The following is a 17,802-nucleotide window of genomic DNA, read 5'->3' as shown; positions in this document are numbered from 1 at the left end:
TAAATTGGCGTATGATTTTGCGGGGGATCGGTAGGGTACCACATCTGTATACACACGTGCTCTCGAATTTGCTACAAGATACCATACATATATATGGAATGTGTGTGTGTGTATAAAATATAATATATATAATATACATAATATATAATTGTATATTATACAATATTATACATATAAAAATATACATATACACACATACATATTTTTCGGTAGTGTGCTTAGCATTCACTCTCCCTTGCCTCCCTGTGGCTTCTTCATGTATCTGTATCCCCCCAAAATTACGTTTGTTAGGACAGGATCTATGGCATGTTGCTCGGCCCATCATACTCAGAAAATTTCCCTTTGCATGATTACACCTATAGACTGAGTAATGATTAATTGGTGGTGGTAACTGTGTTAAATCCAGAATAAAAACACCTACTTTCAACACTGAGAACTTTTTCATATGTATGTGCTATATAAATATTTACTTACAATCCTTCAGTTTGTTCTAGAACAAAATTACTCAACACGGTGAAAGAGGAGGGGGAAGATTTTTTTACCACCAAGTGATAGGATTTCAAGATGTGAAAAAATACTTGTTTTATTTGCTTTTTGTTCATTTTGCACTTTTTCCAGACTGTTTTATCTAAGTATTCGGAACAAATTCACTAATGTGAATTTGTCTAAATGTCTAAATGTTTGTTCTTCGTATAAAAACAATGTAACAGTCTGTAGGTAACATCTGTCCAGGTAACCAGAAACTGGAGAATTACAAAATGTCTTTATTTAGAACATTTTGCAGCACTTTACCTAACCTGATTACTATTTTATAAATATGGAATTATTATATTGATTGTAAAACCGTTTAATAAATATGTTAGTTTTTATCTTTCATTATATCTAATTGTACATTTGTTCTGAAAATAGGGAAAAAAAGTAAAACTTCAGTCAAGTTTTTGCCACTCCTTTGGTCTATTCCTTTTCTTTATCCGATGTGAACCACTGTTTAATAGCGTGTCAGGTCGTACTGAATAAACGTGAATCTTAGCTCTCGGCCGCAGAGTGATAATTTTAAAATGATTTGCAGAGACGGAATTTGGGTTGCCTCGCTCAAAAAATAAAATGAAATGAAATAAAATAATACAGTCCGGCACCAGCCGATCCCTTGGCCCTGGTCTCCCTGGCGTTATTTGCGGCGGCGGCTGCGCAGTCTCCGCTGCCGGATTTAACGCCGCTTCTTGCTCCTTCCCCCGGGGAATTTAAAAAGGCCGGAAGGGCGGTTGCGGGCCGTGAGGGGGCGGCGCTTCGCCCTCGCGCCGCCACGCTCGCTGAGGTGGGCGGGGCCCCCGCCGCCAGCCCGGGCACCTCCCGGCGGGGGCGGAGCCAGCGCCGCGGGGCGGGCCCGGGCGCGCGGGCGGTGGCGGCAGGGGGCGCGGCGGTGCCCGCGCGGCCGGAAGGGTGTGGTGCGGCCCTGCTTTCCTGCGCGGCGCCTTGTGGGCCCCGACACGGACGGGGGCGGGTGGTAGGTGTGTGTCCTGCGTGGGGCTGGGGCCGTGGGGGATTTCCGCGGGGGGGCAGATTGGGTTACCGGGGGCACCGGCGGCCGTTGGGGCGTTGAGGTGACGGTGGGGGCCGTTGGCGTTGCGCGCACGGAGCTCCGTGCGCTGCCGCGTATCTTCCCCTGCGTCTGCGCTTCCTCACGGCTTCCGCCTTGGCTGCCTTTTTCTTTTGTTGTCGGGTTTTTTTAAATGTATGTAATGATTTTAGCTTGGATTGTCGCTTCTGGTTCGTGTAGTAACCATATTAGCGCTTATTGTGTCGTGGTCTTCCTAACGAAGAGCGACTGAATTGAATTTCAAGTCAAAGCAGCTAGAATCAGGTGTAATAAGCTATGGGCAGAGCAGGATTGGGTCTGAAGAAGTTACCTTTGGTGTTGAAGGCTTCTCAACACATACGACTTCCCTACTCTTGATCCCTCATATCAAAAAAAACCCAAACAAAAAAAATTGCGGTTTTTTTTTTTTTTTTTTTTTTTTTTAGTGAAAATGGTGACTGGAAAGAAACAGTGCATAATGGAAGTGTTGGCGTAACAGCATGTGGTGCTGTGGTTTCTCTCTTCTGCTTTATACAGCTTGAATTGCAAACATTATTTCCCTGCTTCCTGGTTGATTATGAAGGCCTTATGCTTCTGGATTTTTCTCACGGCTATGTACTTATTCTTTTAATCTAACAAAGGATTTTTTTGGATCACTCTAAAGCAATTCTGTGAAGTATGTAGCTATTTATATTCCAATAAATATATTGGAATAGAGCAAACTGTTCTGCCTCAGAGGTTTCTGAAAGGATTTTGTGACATTGACTGCAAACATCGTTCTGCCAGTTGTCTGCCACCATTGATTTACAGCAGTAAATACTCAGACTTAAATAGGGAAAAGGTTAGATAGGAGGGAAATACTTCAGAAAACAATAGAGATTCTTCAGTGGACAGAGAATGCCTTTTTTTTCCCCTTCTTCTTCTTAAATGAATAGAATCCATTCAAAGTAAGAAGTTCTTCTGTATTTCAAGTAAGATACTGTATCTTGCACTTTCTGCTAGTGTATTTGCTATCACTCTATACTTACAGATATGATAGGGAATAAAATAAGAGTTCCACTTCTTCCAGGGAATTGAGATTTTGGAAAGTACCCCCACACTGACTTAAGTTTGGTTGTTTCTGGCTCTGTGTTTTGTGGTAGCCCTGATAATGCAGCAGGCCAGCACGGCTGGATGATGAAGACTGGGGGTCTGCAGTGGCTTTGAGGGCTAGATACAGGCTTGACTGACTGTATTGTCAGATTAGTAATGCTTCATGGTAAGAAGTGTTGTTGCCCTCACAAACACTGCTGCAAAATGCCTGAAAAGTTATTTGTTTTTGAATGCAGTCATTTTTTCTTCTTTTGACAAAGCTGTGGAAAACTGAAAATGAGTATTTTTTCCTCCTTTTTTACTCTGACTGTGATGTATCCATTGGTCTCTTGAAAAGCCCATAGTTAGCAGAATATAGGCTTTGTAGAAATATTCAGTTTCTGATCTTCAGTGAGAAGTGCAGAGCTAAGTGCTGCCCTTTGGACCAGGAACCATGTTCTCATTCTGTGTCTGACAGCTGACAAGTGCAGTAGGTGCTGGGTGGGGTTGCTCAGATGTCGCTGCGATGTGAATAATGTCTGATAACTATAAGTGAGCCTTAGGCTTTCTTGCTCGTTCTGGTATGTAATGTACTGTTTGTTACTGTCAGTGTTTAATACACAAATAGGTGCCAGAACCTATCTCTTAAGCTTCTTATAGATGTGCTGATATTGTACTGGCCTGCTTTTCTTCATGGTTGTTATTTGTCTTTATTAGCATGATTCTCTCCTTTATTTTATCTTTTTTTTTTTCCCACCACTTTCCAGTAATGGCAACCTACACCTGTATCACTTGCCGTGTGACTTTCAAGGATGCTGACATTCAGCGTGCCCATTACAAAACTGACTGGCATAGATACAACCTAAAGCGTAAGGTTGCCGACATGCCTCCTGTAACGGCTGAGAATTTTCAGGAGAGAGTCCTAGCACAGAGAGCCGTAGCAGAGGAGCAGAACAAAATCACTGCTACTTATTGCACCGTTTGCAGCAAGCGATTCTCCACTTTCAATGCCTATGAGAATCACTTGAAGTCCAAGAAGCACCTGGAACTGGAGAAGAAAGCTGTTCAAGCTGTCAGCAAGAAGGTGAAAATATTAAATGAAAAGAACCTGGAAAAGGGGCTGGCCCCAGAAAGTGTAAATAAAGATGCAATGAACACAGCTATTCAGCAAGCCATCAGAGCTCAACCATCTTCATCTCCAAAGAAGTTACCTTTACCTCCTAGTAATGCAAGCACCTCTCCAGTTTCTGTGGAAAGCACCAATCTCTCACAGAATAGAGAGCGATCTGAAAAACCTCCAAGGCTACAGTGGTTTGAACAGCAAGCAAAGAAGCTGGCCAAACAACAAGCAGAGGAGGAAGAGGATATGGAAGAAGGTAAGGCAGAAAGCACACTGACAGCAGAGAGGTTGAGTTAGGCTAAATAGTAATCAGTTTTGTTTAAAAGCCTTTATTAGTGTATTAGTACACCTTTATATACTACAGTGCTCAATGTAGACAAGCTTTCTGTCACTTTATTAGTACACCTTTTTTGGCCACAAAATCTCTTGCTGTTGGTTAAGCTTTTAGCTTAAACAAGGCCATAACGTAGGCCCCTGCTTGCAGTCAACGTCTTGGTGTTGTTATGCTGTCAAAACGCCAGTTCTGCAAGATGTTACTGCATGTGAACTTTGATTATAAACACTATTATTAATACAAACACTGCTTCCCCTGTAAAATTCTGGTCAAAATTTTCTTTAAAGAAACCTAACATAGAATATTACCCTAAAAATACTTCTGAAAAATAGATGAAACAAAAATCTGAGTATGATCACTTGCTATTGTCTCATAATTTATTTCACTGATCTTTTGGAAGGAGGTTAGAGTGTTTTTTCTTCTTTTGTATGTTCTTCTTTTATTTTCTCTGCCCATCAAGAGCAGAGAGAGTTTGCTGCTTACCCTGACACTCGGTAATAGCAGAGTATAGCTTCTCAGCATGTCAATATATACAGTAAAATTGGTTTAAGAATTCCCAGCACAAACACTCATTCCAGCTGCTTCACCCTTACTTGTGTAGTTACAGCCTTTTATTGGAAACTCTACCATTGAAATAATCCTTTTTGGGGAGTTATGAAACTCCCAATTATTTTTAACCTGGACACTTTCAGAGCTCCAGTTTACAGTGCAGCTCACAAGTGTGTCTTTTAGAACAGTTGACTGGGTTTATTAAACTGCAGCAAGGGGACAGGAATGAATAAAGTGGTAACATACTATGCAAACTTCATTACTGAAATCATTGTGTCGTGTTACTTGCATCTGTTACCACAGTTCCTTTGCTGGTGAGATTTCAATTGCTATTTCTGGGGAATCTTTAGAAGTTAGGACTGTTCTTCTACCAGAGAAGGAATGTATACCTCTGAACATGGACCTTAGCATCTAAAGAAGGGGCCAACTTACACCTGTTTTGTATTACTGCATTAGTCATCAGTTGTAATGTTAAATTTCAGTAGGTTCCTGAATGCTAATTTACATTCTAGGTGTTTGCCCAGGAATGTTTCCTACAAGTCCTGTAGTTTCAGGCTTTAAAAACTATAAAGCTATGTTCTGTAGCAAAGTTAGCAATTAGCAGCCTGCAGCATTGGAAAGTGCCTTATTCTCTAGCAGTATTATCAGATTGTTGGTTCATCTGTTCATCTTTCCCAATCAGTAGTTAACTAATAATGCATCTGCAGCTAACTAATGATGTAGATAGATATTTAAACCTAACAGCAGCAGATTATGTTCCGTTGTATGTGGCACTGTTTTTGTGGCATTTATAGAAGGCCAAAATGGAGATTTTTTTTTTAAAAAAAAATAGCATTTCCCTTTGGAGATGGAGCCCTTCCTGATGAAGTCTGAAGTCCATTGTCAGGACCTGTGGAGAATCCTGTGTTGCCTATACTCTGTGCTGATCAATGCAGTAATCTTGCAAGTATATAAAATTATTTGTGTATCTTGGATAACTGTAAGAACCAGATTTGTTCTCCACTGTCAAAGTTATCTATTTGTGAATAAGAATGTTTCCCTTCACTGCTGAGTTGCTGCTGGAAGTGAAAATTTTCATGATTCTGACAGAATTGTGTTGTTTTTAGTGAGCAAAACATGTGCTCTTGTGTGGTGGCAAATCAAGGCTTTTTCTCAACTGTTATCCAAGTGTTCATAGTTGAAAATAAAGAAAAAAAAAATCACATCTGCCAACTTCTTAATGAGCAGTAGTGAGCTTTGTTGAATATCTTAGAAAGATAAGTGTTTTACTAGCAGTTGTATATTCTTGTACCTGGAAGTGACTGTGTGGCACTTAGCTGTAAGAATAGGAAAATGCATTATGTTTTCTAAGTACTGGTGATTTATTTATTTTTAACTTAACTGAGACTTGTTTTACTTGGAAGAAGTAATCATGTAAATAAATGTCTTAAACTTCCATTAAAAGGCTGGGAAGATATGGACTCCGATGAAGACAGTGGCTCTGAGGAAGAGATGGAAAGTGTGGGAGACGAAGAGGAGGAGCAGACAGCAACTGAAAGCCCTTCTGCTGTTGGGGCCATACCAGTCACTGACTGCTTGTTCTGTCCCCACCATTCAAGATCGCTCATAAAGAATGTGGCCCATATGACGAAAACCCACAGTTTCTTCATTCCTGACATAGAGTACCTTGTTGATCTCAGAGGCCTAATTAAGTACTTAGGTATGCCTCAAAATCTCATCTGTTTTTAAGCAGGATTATTGTATACTAGTATGGCTTATTGTCACTTGGATATGACTTAAAAGTTTGTTCAATTCTAATGGAAGACCTGAGGGCTGTCTTGTTCAGTATTTGGACTGTGGTCAGTAATACAGGTTTTTCTGGCAGAGTGCCCACAAGGCAAGCATACAATTGCATACCCTGTAGATCTTGATTGGTTTTAATGTCGAGAAGGTGGTTTGACTGCTGTGGAATTTTGGCCGAAACTCAATCACTAAAGTATGCACGTGAACTGGCTTATTCTGGAGGAAGTTTTGAATCTCTGCTAATGAATCATAAGTGTTTGCTTCATCAGTTTATAGTACTGATGAGACAGAACTAAAAGCTAGAAAAAAAAGTGTCTTCCTTAAAGTCTACAAATAATGACAGTAATTTTACACATCAGCTATAAAACTATTTTGGAAGTATGAAATTTCTTATAGACAATGGATAATGATCTGTAGTTTGTCATATGAACTCTCCTTTAAATGCCCAGACTTTGATCTTGACAAAGCCATATGGTCAAGCTGTGGAAACAGCAGGGCTTTTCTGGAAGTGAAGGGCTAACGACCCTTCCTTAGTCTCTCTGCCTGTAACTTGGGAAGCCTACAGCAATGTTAGTTATTGATTAGGGAGCCTCTATTCAGCCCAATAAAAGTGTCATTTTTTTTTCCGCAGGAGAGAAAATTGGTGTTGGGAAAATCTGCCTCTGGTGCAATGAAAAAGGGAAATCCTTCTACTCTACAGAAGCAGTACAGGCTCACATGAATGACAAAAGCCACTGCAAGCTCTTCACAGATGGAGATGCTGCCCTGGAGTTTGCAGACTTCTATGATTTTAGGTAAGGACACCTTTCTTCTGGTGGAGCAGACAGAATGACAGTTGAACATAAAATTGAAATTTCTGTTGATTTTAAAAATGTAGTTCTGTTTCTGGTTCTGATGCTTATTTTGCCTAGTTGGTTTGCAGCTTTTTTAGATAAGCAATAACTTCATGACTCGTTTTCCTCTTCCCTGTTCACTAGTACTAGTCCAACATGAAAATACATTGTGAATTCCATCTTTTAGTCTTTATTGGTATTGAGTTTAGATTTCAATGCATGAATAAGGATTATAAAAGGATGTAAATATCTTTACCTTTTAGACAGACCCTTAACTTAGCATCCACTGTGAAGTTTTATTTTTTTTAAGTAGTTGGTGTTGACTGTTGCTGTTCAGAGGCCTCTGTTGAACTTTGAGTAAGTTGTTCTAATACTTTAAGCTGTGTTCATTTGTCACCATAATAGAGCTATTTCTGAACAAAAAGGTATAGTGGAGCTTTCTGGAGCATTCTTGAGAGCTTGTTCAATGAGCTCTGCAGAGCTGGTGAGTGATAGGGTAATGGCTTTCACCATAAATAGCCGTTAAATGTACAGCAGCAGAAGTATATTGGGTTATAGAAACAGGTAGAAGAAAGGTCATCCTTTGTCAGCCTCTGTTCAGGTGAGGGCAACTGGGAAGACCTGTCAAACTTAGGCAGGTGAAACACGACCAGTGGTGATGGCTTTCTGTAGCTGTGCACGGTTGTTCCTTTACGTAATGGGTCTGGATAGCGGTGCCTGCTCACCATATGTAAAGCCGTTACTGCTGCTCCTCTGCAGGAGCAGTTACCCTGATCACAAAGAAGGGGAAGATGTGGAGATGTCTGGAGAGCTCTCAGCAGAGAGAGAGTTGGAGTATGATGATGACACCATGGAGCTGATCCTTCCTTCAGGTAAGGTTAGGATCTATGTTAAGATACGTATTTTTCTCATAGCTGCAGCTATTCCTGAAGCATAGATCATCATGGTAAGTGTTTCACTTTGGCAAGGGAGCAAGTAGTTTTGAATCTAATTGTTTTGCCCTTGTATTCTGTTATTTTAACTGACAAGTTTGAGGACATGTCTATTGTTTTACTGAAAGTACTTATTCAGGTAGTTCAAATGCTTAAAATTCCCTAAGAACTTTCTTTCTAAATTAGACTACTACAGCATTAATGTGATTTGGGACAGTGGGTTCCTTTGCTGCCTTTTCTTCTTCATTAATACATGATTCACATGGCATACTCAAAGAGTTTGCATATCTTAATTTAGTATGACTTGGAAAAAATATGACTTAGGCTATCCAGGGTAGGTTTTTGCACTGAGGTGACTGTACGCTGGTAACTAATTTGATAAAGTTATTTTCCTTAACCTTATACTTGCCTTGTATAGCATGTAGCTCTATAAGGTGGCATATGTTTCCAAACATCCATTGTTTTTCTTATGTATATTCTTTCTTTTCATGTTTCCGGTTGAAGGAGACCCAGCGCTTTCATTCCAAAAAGTGCTGTCAACAGTGCCATTAGAGGAGATATTCCTCACTGTCTCAAATGCCTTTGTCAGTTACTTGAAACAGCATTGCTTCTCTGGTCATTACCTTAACTGAACATTTCATTTCTGATAACTGCCCGCTTGTTAGCTGAGTTAAGGGCCTCTAGAAGAGCAGCTCTCTTCATTCGTACATACATACATATGTACATTTTTTTTTCTCCTTCTCAAGATAAAGTCCACTACAGTAACTGCTACAGTAATTTCATTGTTTGTTGAAGTTTTTGAAGTTTTTAAGGATTTTGGGCCTTCTGAAAACATTTCTCAGCATTGGGACTTCCCACAGTTTTTTTGCAATGTGCTTAGTTACTATACTTAAGTTGCTTCTTTGTGCGTAGTAAAATGTCCTCTCCTCTAAATAGGTGCGAGGGTTGGTCACCGTTCTTTAATGCGGTACTACAAACAACGGTTTGGTTTGTCAAGAGCCGTGGCCGTTGCAAAAAATAAGAAAGCAGTAGGCCGAGTTTTGCAGCAATACAAAGCTTTGGGCTGGACAAGCCAGACAGGTGAGTGACACAATGAGCTTTTCAAAGAGAAGGATGTTCTAGAGTGGCATTCTGTACAACTTAAATAGGTTGAATTTGTTTCATATTTGTGGATTTTTGTGATGTTATTTGTCTTTTGTTTAAGTCTCTTCCATTCCTGATAACCAGGCAAAATAAGTTTTAGAAAGTTGTTGATACCTGAAATCCATCTCAGCTCCTTCACAAGTCTTTTGATTCACTAGCATGCAAATTTGTAATATATGGGGATTTAATAAGATTTGTTGTTTTCAGGGTAATACTCTTTTCTCTGCCTGTCAGAACTGCTACTTTTGCTGTTAAATATATAACATAAGCACTTCTTTGACTGTTTGAACACTTTTTCAGTTGGAACAGTAGTATAATCTATATCCATTTTTTTGAAGTAAATGAATTGCACAGGAACGCAAAAAAACTTCATGAATACCCACAACTGTGGTTAAAGGCAGAAGAAAGCTGCTTTATCCCAAGAGAAAAGTGAGAAAATATATTGGCAACTGCTAATTTAACAGTATAGATGAGCAGTTTCATAAATAAGTAGTAATCCTACAAATGTTTATCCCTCTTCTTCCCTCTCTCTCCTGAAGGGGCAGCCTCTGCTCAACACCGTGATATGCAGTACCTGCAGAGGATGAAATCAAAGTGGATGCTCAAGATGGGAATGAGTAACAATGCTACAAAGCAAATGCATTTCCGGATGCAAGTCAGATTTTGAATACCCCACAGAGCTGTATGTAACTGGTTTTGTGGAGGAGGATTTGATAGTTTCTGGTCTGAGGGTTCTGTTATTAAAATGGACTTGGTACCTAACAAATGGCAGTGTCTATGCTGCTGTGCCTTCTTGTCTGTGAGAAGATACCTTGCAGGGAGCTTCTCTCTTCCAGTGAAATGATGATTGGTCTAATTTAAAAAATAAAATATTTAAAAAGTGGAATATGATGGAATATGTGCAAAGTAGCCACTGCTGTGAATAAGAATGCATGCATGTTCTTGCTGCCCATCTTTGTGCAATAGGATTCTCTAGGATAATTGACATGGTCTCTGAATAACTTCAATTTGCAGTTCTGCAAAATGATTGAGGCCAAGAGAAGATCATGGATCTGGGAGCCTGTGGGGAATGTGTTGAAGGTTCCTGCGTTCGGTTGTGGTGCCACTCACATTAACTGGGTGTTTGGACTTCTAGCTGGTACTATTGCCCTTTTTTTTTTTTTTTTTTTAAATGCTGCAGCTCCCAGCTGCATTAGTAATATACAATGTGTTGTTTTTGTGGAATTTTATGAATTTCCATGAGCTAAAAACTGTTCAAGATTACTATCACATTTAGGCATTTGTCACTCTGAACTTCTGATAATTTAGCAAAGATCTGCTGATTAAAACTCTGAAGTTACTATTGATGTTACTTTTGCTTTTCCCAGTGAGTATTGGTGTTTCATACAAGTTCGCTGAAGGAAAGTAACCTGAGACATACTAGCTAAAAGGAGATGTCATTTAGCTGTAACTTGCTGAACAGATAGCTCTTCCAATGCACCTCCAAATTTTAGGGTTACTCTGGACTCCCTTAGAGCTGCTTTAATTGATATGACTTTTAACATAAGTTTTCTTCCTCCACTGTGAATGGTATTTGCACAAGTATCACTGAAGGGCAAGGACTGAGTTAAGAACTTTGTCAATTAGCACTATGTTGTCTTTGATGTTTTAAAATAATACACTAAACTTTCCCTAAGAAGTAAGTTCGGAAACAGTAGGCTTCAGCTTCTGGCTCTTAGAACTGCTTGTATCTTTCTCTTCAAAGTTAGAGATGACTATGCAAGCTAGGTTGTCTTCACACGTAGAGCAAAAGTGAAGTGAACTTTCTACTTTAAAGGAAGTTTTAACTGTGAGTTGACAGCGGGTACCTAAGAGAACCAGCAGAGGGCATAAGAAAGCTTTTCTCAGAATTGTTTTTGCTGTGATAGAAAATGGTCTGAGAGGAGTGCATCATGCAGAGTACTGGTAGGGAAGGGAAAGTTCACTAGTAACACAATTAAAGAGTAGCACTGGACTTCTTTAAGTTGAATTGCTGTTAATATCTTTGTATAGATCCAGGGAGAGCGTTGGTAGCAGATACTTCATAGCATCTTAATATTCCTTCCCTGAAGGATCTTCAGGAAACAGATCTGTGTAGCTATTATGGACAATCAATAACTTGAACACAGGATTAGCAGCAGCAATGCTAATGGTTAAAAAGAGGGAAAGAGAAAAAGAAACTTCATGTTTCTTAGCAGCTTTAGAGGCGAACAGAGAATAACATTTTTTTATATATATATAAAGTGAAATTTTTGGTAAGATACGTTTTTTTTTTTCTTAGAACATGTCTTCATTTATTCTGCTTGCTCAATGAGAACAATATTTTAAACCATGCTTGGGAGACCCAGCTACAAGTTTGCAGAACTAGGTGGTTCAGTAAATAGTCACTAGACTGATTAAAAATTGCATTTAACCCACACTTAATCACCATCGTATTACCTGCAGCATGGTTCCTGACATGGAAATAGCATTTTGTAGTAAAGATTAGGAGCAATACAATCATGGAGTAATCCAAAAGCCTTTTACGGAGCACAAAGAGAGGATTAGGTGGCTTGGTTGAGCTAGGCCACCTCATTCTCCAGCAAGGAGCTACCAAGAGCGAACCAACAGGAACTAATGCAATATCTTATCTTGTCCCAGAGTCCGGGCATATAATATTTACTTGTAATTTGGAGCATGGTGGAGTTCTCTCCTGAAAGCAGGTGCTTTTCAAACAACTGACCCAAACTGTTTTGAATGTTCAAGTGTGTTCAGTGGGGTGCCTGTTTTTAATTAATAGCTCAGCAGTTCCACGTCTTTGTCACTAAACAGTTAAATACAGAAATCAGCCAGATGCCTTTGAAGATTTAAATGACTCAGTCTTTTGGCCCAATGAATCACCTTCCCCCCACCCCCCTTTTTTTTCCTGTACTGTGACATAGCTCCAGTAAGCAATCCCAGTACAGCCATTAAAAATAGCTGAGGTACTCTGGACTGGATCACAACCAAAGCTGTATGTGCATACCTAAGTTATTCAGAGTCATGTGTACAGGAAATTAGTGTCAGAAACGGCACTCAGCCCACCTAAAGCATTTATCATGACTCAACAGCGAGTTCACCAGGTAGACCAAGCATTGGATAGTTTGGAAATTAAGCTGCTCTAACCTGTGGTTAGGTACCCTGGCATTATGCATTTGTTGTGCTGCTGTCTGTATCTTTTTTGTCTAGGGTGTCTCCAGCTGGCCAGCTGTTCCCAGAGTTCAGTAGAGAAGTCCAAAATGTGCACTTTGTTCCTGGATATACAGCCCAAATAGAAGATCTGGGTAGAGTATGGTTTTATCTGATAGGATAAAAAATGCATCTAGATATGACAAATAAGAAAAGGGAATCCAATAAAAATCAACTCTTTACATGTTTTTCTGCCTGCAGTCTGTGTCAACATGAGCAGTTCACAACTCTTTCTGTTATGACCACTTAAACGAAAGATTTCAATATGATGAACTTCCAAGCACATTTGTGTATCTGTCAGTGAGAGGTGCAGCTATTAACAGCAAATAAGTCCTCTGTTATTCTGTACAGTGTTTTAATGGCTCATTAATTGTGAAGAAATAATTCAGTTTCATGCTGCATGTCTGCAGCTTGCAGAAAAGAGTCCCAATGAAGCTAATGCTTACAGAGTAGTTGCTTAATATTCTAGAAGTCTGTTGAAGGAACAGGTGAGCTATAAGCTAACCAAAATTACTGCAAAGCTGTGTGTAATGGGTCTGCTTTAGGAAAAAAATATGAACTGTAGCCACTTCAGTATTTTCCAGAGTACTGTGGAATTAAAAGGTGGCTGGCTGTCAAGTAGAGGCTAATTTATTTCATTTTAGTTCCTTTTAAACTTTTCTACTTCTCTTATTTCTTGGTCTTCACATACACAGGACTTGCTTTATTTCTTTGCATACACTATGACTTTGTGTGGCAGCTGAAGACTAGATGGAACTACTTGATTAGTGCAACAGCATCAATTCCTGAACAAGTATACAGCAAGTATCAAAAGACTGTCTTTTTTTTTTCCTGGTTAATTGCAAATATTGCCAAACTCTTGCATGTTTTAGCTCCATCTGTTCATCTTCCTGTCTGATGTGCCCTTCAGATACAGAGCTACTGAAGTTTCTAGCAAGAAAGAGGTAAACGTTTACACTCAGAAAAAGGAAATCTTGCAGTAGGGACTAAAGTCTTCTCTAAAACTTCTAAGCCACACAACACCGAAGATGATGTTCTCTGCAGGCTGTTAGCTTTTTGGAAGGACTCTGACTCCAGCTGATCTTTGATGATGGCCCATCACAATTTGTATTGCTTGCAAACAGGCTTTTAGTTGCTCAGGTACTCTTGACTAGCAATGGAACATACTATCACCTGATTGCTTTTTCTGTTCCTGCTGTCTTTGTCTGCATAACTCCTTTATTTGGAGACCAGAATACAGAGAATTCCTGCTGATTCGTTTCAGTCATGAAATCATTTCCATGGGCAGAGGAGTTTCAGTCTCCAAGCTTACCTCTAACAATGTTTACTATTCCATTTAATCACAGAGGAGATCAGTCTTTATAGGGAGCCAGTATGTTCCGAATGGCTTCAAAAGGCACAAACCGTTGCTTGCTCCTTACACAGTTTACTACAGTGCCTCACTTGGAGACAGAACTTGTTTTATCACTCCAAAGCCTTGTTACAGTTTTGCTCAGAGGTGTAAAACTTGGGAGCTAGCACCAGTGTGATGGAAAATGCCAGCTTCTGCCCACAACCGCTGACAAATGTACAAATTGGCTTGAAGTCAAATTAATACTTTGCAGTTGCCCACAATAGGAATGACAGGATAGAACAGAGTACTAGCCTTCATGATACAATGAACAGCAATTCAGTTATTAAAAAACAAAAACATCTCTGTTTCAGGAATAAGTTGTCTTCAGAAGTCAAACACACCAATGTTAACTGCCCCCAGTTGTCTGGAAGCAGCTCATACCAGCTCATCAAGATAGTAAGAGCTTCTGTATTATACCTGGACCCCTTTTACAGAAACATAACTTCCATTGCAGCCCCTTATGCTGCAGAGTATGTGTGAGAGAGAAAATACTTTCTTGCAGCTCTCAGGAAAACCTGATGCACCTTGCTGAGATAAGGGGAGCACACAGGATATTCCCCCACTGCTTTCGACACAGGCACATGCATTGCACGCACAGTGGCAGAATCCAAGGCATCTGCTGCCTAATACTGGATCTCTTGCATGTTATTTTTCTGTGCTGCAAGGGGAAAGGAGTCCATGCTTAAAGACGACACTGAATCACAAGCAAACATTTTGACAAGGGAGAATTTGTCCTGAGAGGCCTTGGGTAAGGAAGTAGAGAGAGTAAACGGAGCAAAACAAGCAGGGAAAGATCCACAGCCTGAAAAAAACGAGCCTATGAGTTCTGATAAAGACTTTATTTATCCTAAATGACTGCATAACCACCTTGCAGAGAGACACTACCAGCTCAGATAAGTCACACTGCCCGTTTCACAGGATTTCCTTTGGATATAGGAATGCTCGACTGACAGACCAAGCTACTTGCTATCTTAACAGAGAGCTACTCTTTAATGATGTTGAGATAGATAGTTCAAAAAACATTTCCCAGTTCTGATGACACAAGTCTAACAAATGGTGCCAGCAAGACTCTTGGGACAGATTCTACTCTGCTCTGTTTTCAGTATGGTGTTTGCCCTGGAATTATTTCCAATTTGCCCTTGCAAGGGTGTCAAACTGGGCAGATGGCATGCGGGGGCAAGTGGATGAAGAATTTAACATTTGTTAGGAACAGCCTTGCTACTTTTTCCTGAACTGGTACTTCACACAAGCTGAATGCTTCTAATGTTAGCTCAGGCACCATATGGAAATGAATAGTTTAGGCTTCCTGCTCTGAGGTTCAGACAGAGGAATGTGCTTTCAGAGACTTGCACTCTCACTTTGACACCAGCTGGTGTGATGAATGTTTCTGTCCCATGCGCAGTTGCAGCTGTACACTGCACTCTTCACTTCTTTTTTTTCCCTAACTCTTCTCGTAGTTTGACAGCCCCTGTCCATTTCTACTCTTACAACTTGTGCACAGCCACATTTTGGCTTTAGCCAAACGTCAAGTTTGTAGATATTTTTTAGCCAAGAGAAAACATAGATTAGCCTTTGTATTCCAAGCACACCTGTGTGCAAGGTCAGAGAAAAAGCTGGTTGGGCCTGATGGTCCAAATCCAGTAGTCATAAAACGTGACAGTTCAGAGGAAATTATAGCCTCTCTGTTCAGCATAGCTTCCCCAGCCTTCCAGCAGAAATGCTTGTTGCCCACTTGCAAAGGACAGTGTTTCCTTTTTATCTTCTCTCAGTATTGACATCTAGTATGATTAGATAGGGATCAGTGGTGTCACTATGCAAGACCTTGATAACTCAGTAGTATATTTCTTGCTGGTTCACCTATACTTGCCTTTTATTTGGCTTCTAAATACAAAAGCCCAGCTCATCAACATATAGAGCTTTATTAACAATATTCATGAGCTGAGGTTTTTAATCTCACTTGAAGCCACATTCTGCAAGTGATAACTTGAAAATGTTTGCATTGAGAAGATAGCCCTGTAAATCAAAACCTTTTTTTGGTTATTGTTTACATAGTTAAACAAACTTAAAGCAGTTAATTAAAGAGAGGAGGAAGAGCAGCTTGCAGAACATCAAGAATGATGCTGATCCAACTGATCAGAATGAATTATTTGTGAATGGGAACTGTGCTAAATATTTTATCACAGCAGGCACTGTATTATAGACTCAGTGTTTTGGTGGTCCTTTTTATCAATGCGGTTTCATATGTGCTGTATTTATGATTATTTATAGTATTTTCCATTATCTAGGCAGATAAGCAGGCTCCATGCATAATAGCAGAGCTACTAGCTCCACTGCCCTAACTTTCCTGTGCATCCTTTGTAGAGGTATAAGACTCTTTTGAGGAGGGGAAGCCAAGAAATACTGGAGAAATGGCTCTATCCAGTCTAGGGAGAGATTGTTGTAAGGATCAACAGGAAATACCCTCAACTGCACTGAAAATATTCTTCTCTCAGAACTTGGCCAAAGTCAAAACTGAAAGCCCAAGACATTTGGCAGCATTGTAGCAGCAGTTCCATTGAGGAATTGCTTATTGATGGCTTCTTTGGGCAAGCAAATGTCCCTGGGAAAGTGGTAGATAATACAGAATGGCAGTAGACATGATTATTGATCAACAGGGCTAAATTAATAAGCTAATCACAAGACTCGGCTTCACATACTGAATTGCGTGTGAGGTATTTCTATGTGAAAGCCTGCTCTTCAGAAGACCAGAGGCTTAATATGCAGTCGGACAAGTGCCAAAGTAAAGAGGAGGAATATTAATTTTCTTACTACAGTCTATTCCAAAGTGCATTGGTATTGCAGCTTGAATGATGGGTCCAAATTTGGTTTTGATGGCTTTCCTTTTAAATGAGAACTCCATGCTCTTGTCTTAATGGACTAATCCATGCTGTTGAACATTATTTTCTTTAAAACACACCAGCTGAAGCACTGGAACAGGTTCAGTCCTTTGAGAAGAGAGACTATGAAAGACTTCTGACATTACTGTAGAGACTAATAAAAATGGATATTGCACAGACCAGTGATGCAACTGGTATCTGTCTTCATGGTGGTTGGTTATAGGTGGGCTGTGGTAATTGCGTCTTTTGTCCCACTTTTTCCACTCTCCCAATGCTTTTCAATTGGGAGAAAAGGGAAATATGGCAGATAAGATGTCACAAAATGTCTTTAAAAATATTTTCATACATAGTTGGATTAGCTCCTTTCCTTTTACATAGCACTGGAAAAAAAAAAAAACATGAAGAACAGAAGATGCCCCATGTTAGAGAGGCATCAAAATCATGAGCTGTCTGGAAAACCAAACCCCTTGCTTTACAGCAAGAAGAAGCAAATCCATCCTGATCCTTCCCCAGTGGAGCCTCTAGGGTGCATGTGGATTGTATTTTCAAGCTTCTCAGTGATCAAAAGAGCTTTTATTAACCCACATCACCCTCAAGAAGATACAGAGGCTCTTCCTGGAGCTACAGCAGTCCACAAATCTTCAGCTTTAAAGAACAACCCCCACTTTTTCCTTCTTACCACACATAAAGCTGGAACAGCTGACTATGTTGCTTTTGCCAGCTTTCCTCATCAGTCTTCGTGTTTATAACTGGAAATGGCAGTCATCTCAAAGGGAAAGGCTAAGCTCCACAAGATGATGGAGAAGAAAACAGAATTAATTAAAAATCTTTTAAAGGCCTCAAAATTTTAAATCTTGGCAGTACTGCGCTACAGGCACCACAAAAAGCCTGACCAAGGATTTCTGTAAGCAGCATTTGAGCTTGTGTATAACTTTGATTCTCTTTTCTCCTTAGGTCTCCTACTTACA

At 39.9% G+C, this 17,802-nt stretch overlaps 1 protein-coding gene across 2 annotated transcripts; it reads left to right on the top strand.

Moving 5' to 3' along the window:
- Positions 1 to 1,414: 1,414 nt before the first annotated feature.
- ZNF622 (zinc finger protein 622) lies at positions 1,415 to 13,183 on the top strand. 2 transcript variants are annotated; one of them, XM_062569830.1, is made up of 7 exons: positions 1,415 to 1,504; positions 3,415 to 4,023; positions 6,095 to 6,349; positions 7,064 to 7,226; positions 8,025 to 8,137; positions 9,134 to 9,277; positions 9,880 to 13,183. In XM_062569830.1, the coding sequence occupies exons 2-7, from the start codon at positions 3,417 to 3,419 to the stop codon at positions 10,005 to 10,007; spliced, it is 1,410 nt and encodes a 469-aa protein (XP_062425814.1). In that variant the 5' UTR covers positions 1,415 to 1,504; positions 3,415 to 3,416; the 3' UTR covers positions 10,008 to 13,183. The 2 variants fall into 2 exon arrangements, with proteins under 2 accessions (XP_062425814.1, XP_062425813.1); XM_062569829.1 differs by having other exon boundaries at positions 1,415 to 1,508.
- Positions 13,184 to 17,802: the final 4,619 nt, after the last annotated feature.

Source organism: Rhea pennata, chromosome 2 (assembly GCF_028389875.1).
Source record: "Rhea pennata isolate bPtePen1 chromosome 2, bPtePen1.pri, whole genome shotgun sequence".
In the NCBI taxonomy this organism is placed as follows: domain Eukaryota; kingdom Metazoa; phylum Chordata; class Aves; order Rheiformes; family Rheidae; genus Rhea; species Rhea pennata.
This window is presented reverse-complemented; position numbering and strand designations above follow the sequence as displayed.